The sequence below is a fragment of the Alligator mississippiensis genome, chromosome 16 (assembly GCF_030867095.1).
Source record: "Alligator mississippiensis isolate rAllMis1 chromosome 16, rAllMis1, whole genome shotgun sequence".
NCBI lineage: Eukaryota > Metazoa > Chordata > Crocodylia > Alligatoridae > Alligator > Alligator mississippiensis.
This window is the reverse complement of record NC_081839.1, coordinates 33,508,251-33,527,875: the sequence shown is the minus strand read 5'-3', so window position 1 is coordinate 33,527,875 and position 19,625 is coordinate 33,508,251. Positions and strand designations below refer to the sequence as shown.

Here is a 19,625-nt window from a genome sequence, read left to right as displayed (position 1 = left end):
TTTCTACTAGACTCATTTACACATAATTGCTACATACCACTCTCTAAAAGCTTTTGGAAAAGTAAACATTTTGCTTGATGCAGGAACTTCTGATAGCATCCAACACATCCTCTCATTATGTTATGGGGGCTGGGCAACCATTTCTTCCTTCCCCCTGCGCTAACCTCAGCTGCAGAAACCCCTCACTCCTAAGTCCAGTAAGTGGCTTGCTCTGGAGCTGTCGTGGTGGGCTTGCCATGGATGTCCTGTCCGACGCGGTGTTCGGAGTGGGTCAGTACAGGGGTCCAAAGAGGGGACTCTTGAATTGTCCATCCTGACCGTCCCGAATGTTGTAGAACATGTCCCCAGCTCATACAACCCACTTTGCAGGCTCTTCAGCAGTGGCACAGGTTTGTTTTTCCAGACTGCTTTTAGCAAGTTAAATTACTGAAGAATCAGCGGCCATATCCAGACAATTACAAACCAGTAAATAAACTGGAGGAATGAGATGTCTTAAACCTATCTATTGCTGCCAGCAGACACTAAAACATCTCTCAGCATCTTTTTAGAGTGCTGTTAAGTACCTACTTTAATTCTTCAGTTCCTCTGCATTATTCTGCCATCAGTTTAAGCCTTGTTGTGCTCTTGTCTTGAAGGTCTTGCATATAATGAAGATTCAGTAGACATTTGAAGAGTGATCCCCCAGTCTAATTATGAACAATTCCCTTGGGCTACATGTGTAAAACTAGTCCATTAGAAAAACTTCTGATGCATGGGGTTGTTTTTTTTCCCCTACGATGTATAAATGCTTCCCCCCGCCCCAGTCAGTGCAGGTGAAGCGAGCATGTTCTTCGGGGAGCTCAGTGGGATAGTGAATGGCTGTCAAGCCAAAGGCTTCTAAAGCCCTTGAGTTCTTGCAGTTATTATAGCAGTGTCATCTGTGTGACTAACGCAGCGTAGGCTGGGATTCTTGTTTTCAAACGACAGCGACTTACTCTGGCTTGCAGTTCAGTTCACATAATGTCCACCTGGAGCTGTACACCTCCAAAGCCCTTGTGCCTGCACAGATCTAGCTGCTTGCATACCCATCTTCCGCCTTGCATGCACAGAAGTCACCTTCTGTGCACAGTGTTTAGGCCTTTTGGAAACACTTATCTAAAGATGGAATTAAATCCCAGAGGTTTAGCAGTCAGCTAAACATGAACACCAAACGTTCGTAGGCTGATGGTGCAAAATGGCTTCAACTTTTTGAGGCAAAAATTAGTTTTCAGAGAGAAATCCATGCTTCAAAGGAATTATTATCCTGTCTGCCTAGCAGGGCGAAGAGGCATTCCTACCGGTGCTTATTTAAAGAAGAGACTAATGACCTTGCAGCTCTAAACCTTCCACAGTGAAAGACGACATGGCACACCTACCTCATCAGCACGTTTAACACTGAGCGTGTGCTTTCCAGATGCTATTAATCCTAAACATAATAACCAAGGAGTCCATAAGAGACTAAAACTCTGAAAACTGCTTCTACAACAAAACAGCAATAAAATTATTTCCCCACTCTTTGAATGGCTGTAGATACTCCATTTTTTTCCCTAAATGAGAATTTTAAACAAAACCTTGCTGACACCAAAAGAATTGGTCTTGCTTCGGTTCCTAGAGGAGATATCTGGGGAAACTAATATCCTGAATGGCTCCAGCAGGAGTTTCCAGCCATTTCGGCAGAGGCAGATGATTCATGGAGCCCCAGAGACCGAACTCCCTTCTGAACCCCGCGTGGTTGGAGGAGTGGAGCTTTTAGAGCTTGCGGTGGCTCGTGCTATCGCCCATTCGGCTTTGCACGCTGTTTGGAGGAGACCTTCGGTCTCCAGTGCTGTCAGTGCTGCACCTCGTTGGCTACTAAATGTCCCCCAAAAGGCTGAGATTTAAATTTATTTTTAAAAGAAATCACGTTTTTCAAGGGTTTTTTAATCTCTGCACCTGCGTATGTGACAAAGGCACGTAGGGACATGTCTGGTCTGCCAGTGATCCACAGTCAACCAGCTGTTATATGTCCCATCTTGTCACGTTTCAGCAAAAAATAGGGACAGCTGAATAGCATTATGCCCATACAGAGTTCAGAGCCATTGGCCTCACAAATTGGACGGCTCGTGGCTATCTTCTGCAGCACCCCTGTGCAGATCCAGCACAAGGCAGTGCTGAGAAATATTATGAGTATTGATTTGTGCCCTGATGGGAATGTCTCTGCCCAGGTCCTAGTAGAAGGCATTCGTCCCATGACCTGTCAACACATTCAGCTCCTTTTCTCAGTAGAAAAAGAATTAAAGTGAACAATAAAGGTGACCTCTAGTAGTGGTCTCTGCAGGGTTAGTGAGAAAGTCTTCCTTATGGAGGATAATTTACTCTACTGCTTGCCCCTCTACCCGCTCTGTCGATGAGGAGGATGTGTTCTCCAGGGCTGTCAGTGCAGTGCTGTCCACCAACGTCAAGTTCACTTTAAAACAGGGACCAATAAAGCAATTAGTCTGTCAAATCGGTCTGTGTCTTAACAAGTCCCTTAACACTTCTGGATGCAGTGGTGTGTAGTGGCTAGAAGAGCTATGATGATGGTTTGACATGCCAGCCCTACTCTACCTCACTGAGACGAGCTTCCTTATCAATTAACACGTGCATTTAACTAGCGTTAAGTCTAAGAGCTTTCCAGCAGCAAGACGCTGGATGGTAATTGCTGCTGATCTGCCCCGATGCAACTTTCTCCTCTGCCCACTTGGTATAGGGTTGCCTACTTACATATGAGATAATGCAGACTGGAAACGTTGATTCTTAAATAGAAATGGATATCTCACTGCTGCCGCCACTGAGAATGACCAGGACCATATCCTAGAAATCTTCAGCATGATTAACACGGGAGAACAGACAGGCGTCTCTCCTGATCAGTGGGGCTGAATCTGTCGATTAGCAACTTTCCCTAGTGGAGCCAGTGCCACGAGTTCAATGCATCAGCATCCATCTGCAGGGCGAGGTTTCCAGTGCTTTGGTTGTGTCTGTTTTGACCGCCAGTAACCAGACATTGATGTAGCAGCCTATCAGCCTAGCCCTAGTTAGGAAATGAATAATAAAAAAAAACAAACCCTCTCTAACAAAGATATGGACCCAGATATTTCCGCTGCAGGAGAAGAACAAAATGTTTAAAGACATTCTTCATAAATGATCATTTTCTTTCAGCTGACTTCACAATGAAGCGAACTCCAAGGTAATGTTTCTTAACTTTCAGGAAGTTGTACTGAACACAATAAAGGTGCAGCATATAATTAAAGTTCAGATGTATTAATCAGAGAATCTGAGAGCTCACTTGGAGATAAAAGAGTAGCAGATGTGTCAGTGATGAAAAGTTGACATGCTTTAGATAAAATTTAAAATCAAAGGCCTACGAACCGTTTCATGCTCTATTATTGCAGAATGATTTCTTAGTTCAAAGTCTTGCTGACTACTTAACACATTCAGTTTGATCATTTGGGCATTGATATATATATATACACACACACACGCACATATATATATTTTTTCTTTTACATCTTTTCACATCACCCCCATCCCACTTCTTTTTATAAGGAGGTGGACCTCTATACACTGTAAATATTTGATACTGTATAGAGTGGTACTGTTTGTTTGGCTCCAGCAGGTCAAGTGTCTTTTATAAATAGCTATCAGTTATAAAGAGAGGAAATCTTTTCAGCTTTCTACTTTTTCTCATTAAGGATGCACTATTAACAAAAGCAAGCGTACTAAAACATTTATAAGTCGCAAAGATATTGACTCGATTTTAAAATAAATTCAGCAAAATCTTGCATGCCTTGCGCTTGATGTTTTGTAGCGACATTCTCATTTCTTTGTATTTATTACTCGCTTAAAAGTAGTTTTTAACATCCTGCTGACATGTATCGATGGAGGAAGAATAATGACGTTAACAGTTGTGGGAGAAGGGAGTAAAAAGCACTTATCTGCTGTTGATGTTCGTTGTTAAGTACAGCGGGAGCCCCGCTCGCGCACATGCTTCCCCAGCTGAATTTGCACATATAAATGTAGAACAACAACAAAGCCCCATCGTGCCTTTCTTCGTATGTAGTAAACTGTTCTCCTTGTCACGGAAAGTTTGCGGTTTGTTTTTCTTACGGCTCTCCCATTCCATCTCTCTATCTCCCATTGACTAATTTATGCTGGTTTTATTTTGTAACACTTACAGATGATAAAAAGAGAGAGAGAGATTCTGGGCCTGATGCCTCAGCGGGTGCAAGTCAGCCTGTAGATTCATTGAAATCAATGGGACTATGCTGGTTTTCAGCTGCTGAAGGCCTCTGTCTTTCCAATCAGCTGCAATATTACCGCCTGGCTTTAGGGGAGGAAAGACCTCCAACCGCCATGCTGCTTCTCAGTGTCTGTGTTTCTCTCTCTGATCATTATGGTTCATGGTTGTGTTCTGCTTGTTTTTCTTAATTTGCTTTTTCTTTTTATTTTCCTTCTTATTTTTTTTATCCAGATCCCCCTACAACTCTCCCTCCTCCCACAACAACCACCACCACCACCACCACCACCATCCCTACCACCATCGCAGGTACAGTACCTTCATAACCATTGGAAATGTCCTGAATGTGCATTGTCTTTTATGTATATAAACACAGCTTGAAGCCTGGGGAAAAATAACAAACCAATCAACCAACCACCCAAAAAACACACTTTTTTTCCCTTGGCATGCATTCTCTTGTGCATGTGTCTTGTAACCTGGAAGCTGGACAGGGCTTCGTGTCGACATTCTTGAAACATGGAAATTGCCATGTCAAGGGAAAAAATCCAATAGGCCATGAACTCCAGCACTGGTGGCTAGTGTTCAAATGAAGGTGTATCAAACACCATTAAAGCACACTTAGTATGGGGAGTGGGTCTTAAATTTCTTCCTCGCCCCGTCAGTCTCAGCATTTGGAAATATGAAGTCTGGTCCTTCACTTTATCCAACTCGTCTGATTGCAGTTGCTAGTCTTATTTGTAGATGCTTAATCCGTTTCTGAATTGTAATAAGCTATCTACTCATTGTCCTGTAAAAAGGAATACCACCAGTCAAATATGCATTTAATTACAAATTCATATTTATCCCCTTTTTAACAACGACAAAAAACTGCTTTTTTATTTTCAATCTCTTTATTTCCTGTGTTCTGGGGAACGGTAAATAAGAACGCCCAACTGACCATAACACACCACTCATCATTCTCCATTCATCCATCCTGTTGCCTCTTGCTCCTCTCCTTTGTAACAAGACCTAATCTTTCCAGTCATTCACTAGGATGGCCTTTCCGGGGTCCCTGCCCATCAGCAATTCCTCCACTCATTGCCATTGCCATTTCCTGGACTTTTCTATTTCAGCTACCTTCTTTTGATGTTTTGGTTTTGTTGGTTTTCTTGGGTTTTTTTGGTTAAAAGTGACAAAGTGCCCCTGCTACTGAAGATGCGAGTGTCCCCTCGATTATTCAATGCCATAATATTTATTGTGTTAGACGCCATTCCTTCATAAAAACAGCATTGCATTTTATTCACTTTTGACAACTGCTGTGCCTTCACGTTGCTGATTCTAACTGTCCTGACTTTTTTTTCTTCTCTGAGTTTTGACAAGTAAATCACCTCCCAAAGATGTGAGCAAACAATTTAAAATCTTCCTGCCAACGTGCCTTATCACTTACCTGTGTGCAGCTGTCTTTCTCTCATCTTTCCATCGTGTTGTCCAGATTCTGCCATTCACTGTCTTCCTCCTTCCAGGTTTTTAATAAATATATTGACCTCCACCAGCCTTAGAAATGCTCTTTGGGAGACGCCGTGATTAACCTTTCCCCAACCTTGGGATTTGGTCATTTATTCCAATTCTTTGCTTAATCTCTGAATCTGTTTTTATTTTTTATAACAGCTTTTAATCTCTGACCCCGATGTTCGCAAGTCTCCTTTAAGACCCTTTTGTGGGGAAGGCGATATCAAATGCGTCTCAAACTGAATGAAATATGAACTATGTTTTTTTTTCCCCCTCTTTTATCGAGTATTTAGTTAATTCTTTACAGAATTTGAAAAGGTTGCAAAGGAAAACTTACCCTGGTCCGGCTCTGTTATATTCCAGGTTAGGTCAAAAGCTGGTACCATTCATCTCTCTTCCCTGGAACTGAAGTGCCACCAATATGTAATTTGGGGATCGCTATTAGCATTTCCAGCCAAAAGAGCAATGTGAAGCTGTCTTTTCATACTCTACTACCGCAAGATTATTGTTTCAAGCCCAGCGCCTCCAATCACTGGTACCGTCCACACTGTAAGAGGGCATCTTAAGCAGCTTCTGTGTTGCTTTTGCTCACTTTCCCTTCGTCCCCATGCACCCTCTGTGCTTGGATCTGCAAACTGGTCCTACGTACTCGTGATTAAATATGTGCTCTTACATGTCGGGGTTTGTAGCTGTGCAGACTCGCTCACGTGGTGCTCGGCCCATAGTCTTGCTCCTGGCTGGAGCGGGTGTGTTAGAGCCATCCTCTTTACCTCTGTGGTCCAACTCGGTCATCTCAGCTTTTGATTCAAGTCATAGTTCACAAGGGCCTCTGCTGCAGCTCCATACTGCCTTTCCCCTTTAATCTTTCCTCTCATCCCTTACACCATTGCTGTCAGCTGCAGCTCTTCAAGTCCAGTTGCTCTAGTCAGTGCTAAGTTTCCAGGACCTTCCCGTGGAGTTCACTTGACACGAACGTGTCTAAATCACAGCTGTCTCACCAGGCACCTGGACATGACTGCTCTGGCATGGTGAGCTAGTTCTGGGTATCATGATGCTCCCGGTAGTCACACACTCAGCTACGTACGCTGCTGACAATAAAGCTTCCTCTCCCACGGCTTTTGTTGGGCTTGGTAACGTTGTTCACACTTATTTATTCAGTGCTGGAGGAAATGATCATCACCCTTCTCTTCAGGAAGGTGATCATCTTCTGATACGGATTTTCCAGCTATTCTTCCTTGGTAGTCTTTTTTTCAAAGCACGCTAAATGTCCTGACTGGAAGACCGAGGCTGCCGAATCGGAGGTGGGCATGCCACGGCTGCTCTGAAGAGTGACCGTAATAGAAATGCAGAGGAGGATTCATCTTGCTGGTTGGAATTTACTCAGTTCAAAGGTGCGAGCCAGCTCTCTTCCCCATTGCCAAACCCGTTCAGCTGGGCACAGCAGAACAGAAAGGTAGTAAAACCAGGTAATTTTTCACTAATAGAAGCAGTTACCACTTGGAGTAGGCAGACAGCAGGTTTTATTGAGCAAGCAAGTGAACAGTTTTTATTCAGCACCTTTTCAGATCCAAACCTCACTTCAAGTCTTTTCCTCTTGCAGCATCAAGGATCTTACACCAATCCATCCACCGGCTTAACGCTCATCTTCCTCAAAGATGAACTGAGGATCTTTTTCAGTTGCTTGTTGTGTATGTACAAACATACACCTATGCGCTCGTGTGCATCACTTATTAGTCAAGCGATGTCCATATGTATTTGTAGTCCGTGAATTAAGAATTGATGTCCTGACGACTAATCTTTTGTCATGGTTTAGTGATCTGGCAGCAAAGGACTTTAGACCACAGTTTTAAGCAGGGTGTATGTTGTGTCCGTACCGCTCTGCACCTAGGCTAGTCCGGTAGTCAGTGTGAACGGGGCCAGTCTACATTAAAACCTGAGCTCTGATCCTAGGCTTCTGATTAAAATCCCTCGGAGCTTTTCCATTGATGCTAGCAAGGGCAGGATCAGGCCTGCCATCCCAAGCTCCCCGCTTTACTACAGACTTGCTATCTGCTCTGTCTAGTTCTGCTGTTGGCCTCGTGGCTTAAGATTTGAGGCAGCCTTACAGTCGCACCTTAACCTCCTGATCCCAAGAGTTGTATCCTTTTGCCGCACAAAATGCCTCTGCGCTAATGAATGAGCTGGCACCGAGGCGTTGTTAAACTGAAATTGCTACTAGATCAACTTTGTCAAATCCCTCTCTTTGATGGATGTGATCCTGCAGAGTTACTGTGTCTTAGTGAACCGCTCTATATGTATTTATCTTATCCTGAAGGCTGCGCTCGTAGAATTTAACGTTTTCTCCTCTCTCCAAACAGATTAAAGGTTATGGAACTGAACGTTTTCAGTCTCAGTTTCTACAGAGATCAGACAGTCTACTAAATTTAACTTGATAGTCAAATCTAACAAATGGATGGCAAAATTAATTCCACTCCTACCCTTGAGTTGTTTAGCCCATCGCAGGCATGGTTCGATATAAAACATTCAACAGCCTAACACTGCTGATTACGCTCTCGTACAAAACTGCAGGAATTTTATTCCCATTTTTCTAACCGAAGTATTTTGTAGCAGCAGAATGTTTTCCAGGCATCAACTGGAAGAATTATAGAGTGGCAGTGTAGAAATACGTTTTAACAATGTTGGGAGGCAATAGGAAACTTAATTTAATCCTTTCCAAAGTGTTCGCATGCAGTGAGAATATTGGTAGCCACTTTGTTGGCTGGTAAAAGTATTCTCAAGTTCTGCTACCTAGTCTCATGCTTGGTTCCCACCGAAACGCATGGAAATAAATGTCTTCAGATGGGGCAGGTTTTAACTCAGGTTGGTCTTCCCTCCCCTCCCATTCCCTGCGCAAGCTACATATATACTCCTGTGGTATCTTGTGAAATCTAGGGATGGTCTTGGACAGACTGCATCTCTCTTTGAAAAGTGAGCAGATGGATGAAAGAGATTTCAGTTGCAGAGCTAACGCCCTCTGCATATACACTGCATTTCTCGAGATGCCTCCTCAAGTCGAGAGTCTGGTTCCCAATTCAAGTACTGAAGACGGCTTGTCCTGGGTTTGTTTTTCCCTAGTGTAAAGAAAGGCCAGCAGGACTGGCTCAGGAGGGGGCCATTTGCACTTGTGCACACTCAGCAAATTCATCAGCTTAGCCTCCAGTCACCTGTCCTTTCTACTACTTATATCAAGTATTTCTACCCAGGCAACACTCCACAAGCATTAATGACACTGTGATACTGTTCCTACCCTCAAGAGCTCACCTTCTCAAGGTGGTCGGCATGATTTATTAACTGCGAGCTACAGTTATAGGTGCGAAAAATTGGAGGATAGGCAGATCTTAATGCACTCCTGTGACTATCCAGCTCCAGTCTTGCGGTAAAATATATTCCCTGCTGCATACAAAACTCCTCCCTGGTGCACTAAAAGAGTTACCCCAAGCGATGACCCATGCCAGCCTTGACAACCCAAGTCATGTCGTGGCTGTGTGCCTTCACTGGATAGTTGATCCCCTTCCTGACCCCGAGTCTTCCTCCCCTCTGCTGTTCCCCCAGTGTGACGGTGCAGGTGACTGTCGTAGACTGGACCAAGCAGTCTGGTTGAACGCTCAGACCGGCTCTGTGGACGGTCCCTCTTGAGTAAATCCCACAAAAGTTCTTATTTGGCCAGTGGCAAAGTTTCCAAAACATCACGGCCTTTAAAGCTTTTGGTTTGTCTCTTCTGCTTTGCCTCTGAGTCAGTGCTTATAATGGTTTATCACATGACAGTTTGATCTTTTCAGTATGTCCCCTGTCTGCATTGATATTCTGACCATCCTTTGGTGTTTCAGATGTTACCACTGACAAACCCTTTTCTATCATTTCAAATTGTCCTTTTGTGGCTTTGTTCATTAAGATGTACAATAGGATATGGCAGAGCAAACTGAATAATTTGAATTGCCCCTGGAGTCTTCACTTGAAATACTGGTCTTGGATAGCTGTTATTTCCTGGGAGATTCATGTGCTTAGTACTACTAATAATCTCATATCAATTTTTGGAGCAGCATATTACGGAGGTTAAATGGAAAAATATGCACTTTTTCTTTTATTTATTTATGTTTTTATTGATAGATAAATAGATAAAAAGTGCATATATATATATATATATATATATATATATATATGCACGCGCACTCGCTCTCTCTCTCTCCCTCTCTCTTTTTCCATATATAAACACAAGCTGTTTTAGATTATTAGTTAACTTTCTTTTTACTTCTCAGTGGATGCATCTACACGTGCAATTCATGCTATTTGGCTTTACTCTGCAGTAAATTTACTATCTGTATATGCAGGTCGTAAATGTACTGCGAAGTAGACTAATTTACTGCGCAGTAAGTGCTTGCACATGTAGACAGTGACACTCTACCACACAGTAAATTAGTCTACTGCATAGTAAAACGCCTCATGTAGATACAGCCAGTGTAAATGTAATTATTTGTGCACGTGGTTGCATGTATTTATTGCTTTCTCTGCTTTTGCAACTTGTTTGTACCGTGGGGCAGTGTTAATGGAAACATGGACGCACTTCATGTGCTTTCAGGTATTCCTAGATTTCCAGGCTCATGTGTCTGGGCTTGTATTGCATGGATGGTCCAGTGTAACTGCTGCAGAGAACCAGGCACAGCCTTGGGGGAGCTTCAAGGCTCTGTAGCAACTCGGCACATCCTGAGCTGGCAGGTTCTCTACCATCATATTACTTGTCTTTAAAATCCTTGCATAGCCCTTTTTTTATAAATGAATAAATAAATAAATAACCCTTTACAGCAAGAAGAAACTCTGTGACATTTATTTTTAAAAAAAACCCCATCCTTTCTGGTTATACCATAGATAGTTAGAACTGAGCAGTAAAAAGAACAAAACTCCCAACGCTTCTGCTGTTTATATTTATTTGGGCGTGGGGAATAAGTGCTCTGGTGTTTCCAACGCCAGCACTGAAGGAGGATGTTGACAGAGCAATGGAAATCATTCTTGATAAATTGCTAAAAATGTATGAATAGATTATCTGAACAGGAGCCAGCAGCGCGCCCTTGGTGCCAAGAAGGCTATCGGCATCCTGGGCCACATCGGTAGGAGCGATGCCGGTAGATGGAGGGCAGTGATTTTCCCCTCTAGTCAGCACTGGGGAGGCCACATCTGGAGTCCTGTGTCCAGCTGTGGGCCCCCCATGACAGAAAGGATGTGGAAAAATTGGAGAGAGTCCAGTGGAGGGCAACAAAAATGGTTGTGGGGCTGGGAGACAGGACTTGTGAGGAGAGGCTGAGAGAACTGGTCTGATTTAGTTTGCAGAACAAAAAACCAAGGGGGATTGAATAGCAGCCTTCACCTCCCTGCACGGCGGCTGCAAAGAGGATGGAGCTGGGCTGTTCTCAGTAGGGGTAGATGATGAACAAGGAGCAATGGGCTCCAGTTGCAGCAAGGGAAGTTGAGGTTGGAAATTAAGAAGAAATTTCTCCCTAGTAGGGTAATAAAGCACTGAACAGGCTACCCAGAGAGGTGGTGGGATCTCCATCCTTGGACGTGTTTAAGACCCAGGTAGACAAAATCCTGGCTGGGATGATGTAGTTGGGGCTGGTCCTGCTTTGAACAGGGGTTGGACTGGATGTGACCTCCTGAGCTCCCTTCAACCCTCATTTTCCATTATTCTAATCCTCTTTTGTAAAACTTTAGTTTTGGACCTAAATAACCTGGTAGCGTTCCTTAAAAAACAAGGAAGTGTTGGCAAACCTGAAAATACCTTAAGTACCAGTACTTGCCTGTTTACTGTAAAAATCCTAAAGGTTTTCTACCTTCCAGCTAAGTTTACTGCTGAAGATTAGGTGGAATTTAAACTCCGAGACAGTAGATCAGTTGAAAAACATTTTTCCATATCTCCATAGCTCTCTGTTGCAAAATTTGGAAATCTTACATGATCTGAGAAGATGCCGGCATTTGAATTCGTGCGCCAAAAATCCGGCTTAAAACGATTAATTTTATCCCTGCTGCAAGTTTGTCCTTTTCTGATCACAGCAGCAAGTGTGACAAACTACAGCTGCATGGGATTTATTGCAGGAGTAATCCAGGGAGGTGGTAGTGGGGCACATGGAAGAGAAGTCGTTCTGTGCTCAGGATACCTGACAGCAGTCGGTTTGTGGGAGATGCAGAGGCAGCGCTGGGATTACTAAAGCACACACGTTTCAGCGGAGTTGGAGACTTGATTTCTCCCATCAGTTACTAGAGCTGCCATCTGTGACGCTGGTGGGATGGGAGAGGAGTGGGGAGTGGAGTTCAGGTTGACAGAAAGAAGAAAGGAAAACTGTGTTTGTTTTTTCATCAAATTATACTAAGCCCATCCTGGCTAATTGCAACCTGGATTATCCATATTACGGACTGCTGCAGCAACGAGTGCAGCCCCTTGTTTCTAAATGTGGCCTTAAAGATGCAGCGGTGAGCGGAGCTTGACCTTCAGACATCCGAAAGCAAGAAGATCAGAAGAAGAGACGCACGGCCCTCCTCTGGCTTCGTGAGCTTGGACTAATACACACGCACAGCCAGGTGCCCGATGCCGCGCAAGACTTCGCAAATGGGTGTCGAGACTCGCTCAGTTTAGCTGCTAGTTTTCCCAAATAATTTATTGTATCCTTCTCAGCTCCTGGAGACGCTTCCCCGTGTCCCTGGTAAAATGTCAAGTTAATTTACGGCCAGCGTCTGACTCCTCTGACATTTTCATCTAATATGTGACCACATGAAAGGGAATAAAGGACGAGAGAATAGCTCGTGCACCTGCCAAGGCATCAGTCCGCCACTCCTGCACCACGTCAGCAATGCCCAAGCACTTTGCCCCGTTTGTTCCTCGTTGGTGAGGAACAAAGTAGATGTTTGCAGCAGTCATTTTTCCTGAGTTGGGCAGCCTCAGGAAACTTGTCCATTTTGCAGCAAGAGGCCCCTGGGAGACGAATGGACCCCGGCAGGGCTCAGGGCAGGGGCAGTCTGCAAGGTCCCAATCTAAAGGGGCGCACGTTGTGTAGGGCTTTATGGAAGAAGCATTAGAAAGCTCAGAAATATATATTTTTTTCTTGCCGCACAAAACGACTGAGCAGATTCTGATGATTTTTGTGAAACATCTGGTCTGCAAATGAAGCTATCTCAGGGGTGGCATGCAGCACGCCTCTCTGCAAAAGCTTTCAACACAACTTGGAATTACTTCACAAGGAGTCATCATATAGCATCATAACACCGTCCATTTTCATCCTCCTTCTGGGAAGGGCGGAGAGAGAGAGGATTGCTGCAGCTGTGCATTACATGTGGGTTTCTGAGTTTCCCTTGCCCTTTGTCCTACCGCCTCGCGGTTCAATTGAAATGTAACTTAAATGGACTGAGACTAGGCATTAGCTCAGTGGAAATTAATAGAGGATTTTTTTCCCCAGCATTTGTTTTTTACAGCCTTTATGGATTTGAAATAAACCAGAAAATAATGTTCTTTTTCCTAAATACTGAGCATTCGTACTTAGGCCATCACTATGAAACGGTAACATCGAGGGAATTCGTGCTTTCCCTGGTTAGTAAATTTGAAACTGTCTGAAAAAAGGCAGAAAGAGCAAGAATTCAATGAATCGGTGATCAGAAAGCCTATCGGCTCTATTGACTCGGCTTAAGAAAATAAACTAGAAAGAAATATATTGAGCAGACATCTGTGCTGCTTTCGTTTTGTTTAATTTAAAGCTTACCATATATGAAATGGATGGATTTTAATCTTACTTTCACGTTTAAATGCTGCTCTCCTAACAGGTATACTACCTTCCTAGCCTTTCAGGTATGTTTTTTAAAGCCCTAATGAATCTGTGTGTTTTTTATAAAGTAGGAGCACTGTAGTTCAATTGAAGAAAGAAAAAGCATTTAAGTTAGCGAATTTAATTTTGTTCCTAGGATTTTCATTTATGGTGCTCATTCTGTTTGAGACGGCGGACTAATTTATGGATTAGTTTTAAACCCCCAGTCTGTCACACTCAATGAACAATTTTAAGTTGGAGAGAATCCATATGAAAGAATTAGATTGTGTCACAGTGGAGCTTGCACGCCACTGTTTCAACTAACTATTGCCCAGCTGCCTCTGATGCATTAATTTTTTTCTTCTTGGCTACTTAGTTAAATGACTGGTGTCGCAAAGCTTGAATGTTGCCAGTGTTTTCCCATTTTGCAGATAACGTCATCTCGTACCGCAACAGGATGTATATGAGAGGTTGAAGTCATTCAAGATCTGACCACTATAAACAGAGCCCTTATGACCGATACTAAAAAGAAGTCAATGTTAAGTGAAATATGCTGCGTTATAGCAGCAAACAATTCCTGCCTTGGATCCCATGTTTGATTGAGCTCATAAAACAGTCATCTAGTGCATTCTAGGTGCTTATGCACATGCAGATTTTGGAAGACGACTGGATCAGTTTTACTTCCCTGCATAAAACAAATTTTGTTGAGGCTTACTAATTAAAATGGAGAAAAGGAATTGCCTATTCTTTGTTTTATCTGAAGATGAATGGCCCCTGTCCTCAGCCACCCTGCTTAATGTAATGTGCTTCCTTCTTCTCTTGCACTGGCCCCATAATATAAACCCTCACATGTCTAGCATCAAAGGATAGATTTCGCTCCCATAAAGTGCCTGTGATTGCTGCTGCAGCCCCTCATTCAGGACCCGATCGATGCCCGTTCCAGCACTGTCACTAGCTTCATTGGACCCAGGAGTCCCAGCTTAGGAAAGCAGCAAACCTCTTCCATCCAGCTCTGCGAGGACGGGGCCGATGGTGCTCCTGTCAGAGCTCGGTCCAGAAAATCATGCTTTTTGATTCACTTGAATCATGCATGTTTATCCGCAGCTGTAGGGCCAGGCGTGTTGAGCTAGGTGTTCTGGATTATGCAAACATAAAGTAAGGGGCAACTGCTGAAATACTGAAGATTATTTTGTAAACCTAGCCAGCCTGCAGTGTTTGTTGTAAGATATTCTGTTGGCAGTCTAGCACGGTCCATCCTGTTACTGGGATACTTTCTTTCTTAGAGCAGAATTGCAGGGGCTGGGGACTAAGTGTTTTGCACAGTTTTGCATATACTTGTTAGTCTCGTACCAAAGGAGCCGAGCTGAAGTCTAATTCTCTCTCCTTCATGATGCAAAATCATCTTCCAAAGTGTGTCTGTGTTTCTTCCCTAAATCTCTAAACATGAGATCATTCCCCTTCAGCATAGCACTGTGCCATGGAGTAAAAGAGATTTATACATGCATACTCGTATAGTCTCCTCATCCTTTATCCAACAAGAAGACTGCGGAGTTGAAAAGGACCTCCAAAAAGCTCCTTCTAAAACTTTGGCTGGTCTGTGTTTCCTGCTATGATCATCCAATCCATTTGCTAATCATAACTTTGCCATTCCAGCTGCAGCAAACATGTTGTTTGACTTGGATCTGTGTTTGCATTTATAACTGCTTGAGAATTTTATTTTATTTTTTTTGTAACTTGTTGGTCTCTGTCCCCAGAAGGGGAAGCGAGATGCACTGTCCAGTTCACTGTTTCTTGACTGATATCTCTTCCAGCACATGAATGCAAGCTTAACGTCCAGCTCAGTTTTATCAGTTTTATTTACTGTTCAAGATGACATAACTTTTTTTTTTTTATTCCAGGAAGACAGTAAATTGAGAATATTTGTAGATGGCAACTTGACACTGCAGGAATTAACTGAGCCTTATTATCCTTTCTAAACACAACTGTTCCCTGACCCCCTTCCCCATTTGCTTGCCTGGTTAAAATGAAGCATTATCTCAGTGCTACTACCAAAATAAAAAGACCTACTCTTGTTCTCATTTTTTCTTTTGGAAGGCTTCCCATACTGCCTTCGCCATAGTTCCCAGCATGAGAACAAGTGCTAGCATATTAACTGTGTGTTAAATTTGATTGCCAAGATGAGAGCAGTATATGTTGGCAGTGGGAACAGACTAATGATGGCTTGATAATCTGTTATGCAAATCTCGGTGTAGTTTGTTAAATTGTGCAGTTTTTTTTTTTTGGTTGTTGTTTTGCTTTGACATTTAAAGCGTGCAGACTTTGAATCTGTAAGTATTGTGTGCTCTTTGTATGATCCTTGTCTTCATCGGTGCTCCAGAAATCGAAACATTAGGCTGTCCCCAGCTAAATGACAAAAGAATGGCCCCTTCATGTTTCCCACTGCTTATTTGAATACACGGAGAGACTGCAGTTCCTAGGACAGCATCTTAATTGAGGGGCAACGCCTGTGGTAAAATTGCCTGCTGTAATTATAAATCTGAAGTTCCAGGCTAGTTTACAGAAATTATATGTTGTAGAGTGCTGTTCTGCACTTAAACATATGCTTTTATTCATTTAAACATTGCCTGTGTTAAACCAAATGGAGTCCTTTGAACTCTTTTTTTGATGCGAGTGACCACAGCTATGCCGTGCTGCGTGGTAGAAGATTATGTAGGTATTTATGAAGTTACTAAGCACCGTCTGAACAGCCAGCATGTAACGGCATGCAGCCAGCAAGCTCGGGCAGCGAGTCTTCGGTGCCGAACCGGTCAGCAACAGGAGGGAGAATGGAAAAACAGGTCGAAATTGAGGAAGGGAGACAGATTTTGCAGTTTATTGACACAGCTAAGACTGGAGTTGTCTTGGCTTCACATGCAGAACCGAGGGGTTCAGAAGTCCGTCCCAAGTACAGTTGACCTTTGCAGTGTGATGTGAACCTGGCTGGACAAAAATAAATGGCTTATGACATACGTGACTCCTCGCACCCTGGGAAGCACTCTTTAATACGATAAAACGTACGACCAGAGTTGAGGAGATCCTGCTTAGCAGAGGACGTGCCTTCACCTGCAGCCCTGGGCTGTGCAAACACGTGCACGTTTTAATCACAAGTCTGATTGATGCACGATTCATGAGAGTCCAAAGGAAGAGGCCACCTGTCCTCTGTGTGTGCATTTTATGGAGTAAAACTAATCTGTGGAAATGCTGCATTAGTTTTCAGTTGACATCTACTTTTTTTAAAAGTATTATTATTATCTCTGAGCAGCCCTAGAGCAAGTACGGATGCAGAAGTTAAACAAGTATAGATGCAGAAGTTAAACTGCAAATGCTTTATAGTATTTGCAGGTTCTTGGCATCTGCTAGAGGAGGAGAAGTGTTGGGATGTGACTGGACTTCTGAGCTCCTCGTGAGGGAATTTGGAGAACAGGCTGGAGAGGAATCTTTTGGTGAAGGCAATGTTTGAATGTATGAAACCATTTCCCAAGCTTAAGCTTATTGGGCCTCCGTTTTGCAAGTCGGTACCAACCAGGAAGCTGGTGCTGGTTTTTCTCCCCACGTTGCATGCTCTCCTAACTCTCTGCCCACCAGTAGCAACCCCCCTGGCAGGACGGCAGAAAAACAAAGAATTTACTGTTTTCCTCAGGCTCACAGCTTTTGAACTTGAGGCATGTCTTCTAAACAGTGCAACTCACTTCAAATGCTTTTTGCCTTTCATTTTATTATTGCTTGTCACGCAATGTTCTTTGAAAGCTTGCTCATATATTATCTGTTCCATTTTTTCCATTTTCCCTTTTTTTGCATGCTGTTCCTCCTGTTTCTTCCCTTCCTCCAATCCTCTGTTCCCGTGTGTAGACACAACGGCGACGACAGAACCGGCAGTTCACGGTTGGTATCACATTCCTGTTTATCTACTTTCTCAGCACTGCTGAGTGGCAAGGCAAGCCTGGAAAAGAAGGGAAACGTGGTCTTCAAGGGAAATCATGTTTCAAGTGGACTGATCTCATAAATATAACATAATTTTTAAGGCTTGAAAAGATGTCTAGTCTTGTCATTTCTGTTGCGAGTTTAGCAGCCGATTGTTACAGTCCTAGATTCCCAGAAACCCAAATGGAAACAGCACGCGTGTAAGAGCGGTACAAAGGAAATGACTGATTCCCAGTCATCCGCATTTCTGGGGTAATCAGTTTGAGCATTAAAAAGAAATCCGGCTTTTGAAAATGTGAACTCAAATTTAATTTTTTAAGAGATGCATGAAATTTTTAGTAGCTTTTTTTGGTTTGTAAGGAAATTGAATCCCTTAAGCCTGTTTGAGCCAAGAGATATTTTTGGTATTCTGTGGTAGCTCCACAGAAAAACCTCTCCTCTTAGAGGTCAGGAGGAAAGTTTTCATTATTGCACTGCAGAAGGGGATTTAAAAAACAAACAGCAACACGAACTCTTCTCGCCAACATAGCAGTCTAGCAAACTAACCCTGCTCATCTGTTCCAGTTAGCCTGGCTAACAGCTTGACAGCTTTCCTGGCGGCCTCGTTTCAAAGGATGCTCAAATATTCACTTTGGGCTGAAAGTTGCACATGCAGGACCGTAACAAAATAGCACCAGCCTCGGATAGGTTTAATTGAGCCTAATCCTTATTTTGTTCTTCTTCTTTTCATATTATCCGTCTTTCTTTGATAAGTAAAATGTTCCAGGTTTCACCCTGAAAGTTGGTACGGCACTAAATCTATTCACTTCTAACATGATGGACATCTTTGGCAATAGTATAGAGAAATTAAACAGCTAAGATAACATTAATGTGCCAAAAAAGACAACAGAAAATGAGGTTCCCTTTCCAGAATAATTTACCATCTAAACCGCAATAAATATTCCCTTTTTAGTTCAAGAAAATATTTTTTTTGGCCCTTCCCATTTCCCCAGGAAATGATGGTGAAACGCATCATCCGTTAAAACATTTTCACCGGTTTACAGTAGCTAATTTAGAGTAAAAAATTGTGAAGCAACTGCAGTAGCAGCAGCCGTTGCAAAGCCAAGGAAGCCCAAGCGGCATCATATTGTAGGCTGCATTCGAACAACTTTAAAGTTTAGATAAAACCTGAAAAATTATAGTACATGCAGGTCATTCACCCCCCGAGAGCAGACTACAGGAACAGAATATGAATATGGGAACTTGGTTAAGTGACAACCTCAATTTGATGTGTATAGAAGTGGAGGGGAAGAGTTAGGGAGATGTAGTGGGATGACTTCTTGTCGTACAACTGGAGGAAAACATACATAAAATATGACCAAGGCGTCCTTAAAAATAAGCTGAACAATTTCCTAGCACCACAGAAAGTGAATATTGGAGCGGGCTGGATCACCATGTGCTATTGCTCTTTCTCCGTCCCCATTACGGGTTCAAGACCCCACAGACGCGCCGGATAGCCTGTCATAGTGGCTTCATTATCGCCACTTTGCCACACCCCATTAATCCTTGTGATTAGTGGGTTGAATTTAGATGTCCCTGACTTGGTGACTCATCTCAGCCCCTTCAGGCTATTTCCATGTCATTTGTGAGTGAGTGCTGTCCCTTTTTATTAGCTGTCTTAAAGTTTCTCCTGCTTTGGCTGACATGTGGAGTTTAAAAATAACTTGCATTTATTAGAATGGCAAAGGTGGTCCCACTCCATAGACATCCGGATGGAGCACGCAGTGTTGGCTTCACTCTGCTCCGGTGTCGGTCCTGGTCAGCGGTGGGGATGGGTCGTCGACACCACGGGGAACAGAGTGGGGCCAACACTGAGTGCTTTACAAACTCCCAGCCACCGCATCTCCTCCAAAGGCAGCCTCCGAGGCTTCAGGATACCTGCTTTTTCTTCCTCTTATATTTCAGACCTTACTCTCAATGCCTCTGGGTGGCAGAGACCACTTCCCCTGGCAGAGTTAAGTCCTCATAACAAGGCTGAAATTATTTTTGCATGCACAGGCTTATATCAGTTGGTCATGCCCCAGGTCACTGCAGGGACCGCAGCA

The 19,625-nt window shown here is 43.3% G+C and overlaps 1 protein-coding gene across 5 annotated transcripts in view; it reads left to right on the top strand.

The window, feature by feature from the left end:
• CADM1 (cell adhesion molecule 1) overlaps positions 1–19,625 on the top strand; it is a 265,868-nt gene that overhangs the window by 223,792 nt on the left and 22,451 nt on the right. For 2 of the 5 annotated variants that reach the window (XM_059719747.1, XM_059719746.1), the window contains exons 8-9: positions 4,508–4,582; positions 17,470–17,502. The exons of 1 other annotated variant lie outside the window; for it this stretch is intronic. In XM_059719747.1, coding sequence (XP_059575730.1) covers positions 4,508–4,582; positions 17,470–17,502 — 108 coding nt within the window. The remainder of the gene's footprint in view (positions 1–4,507; positions 4,583–17,469; positions 17,503–19,625) is intronic. 2 more of the 5 variants (XM_059719748.1, XM_059719749.1) reach the window with 2 other exon arrangements.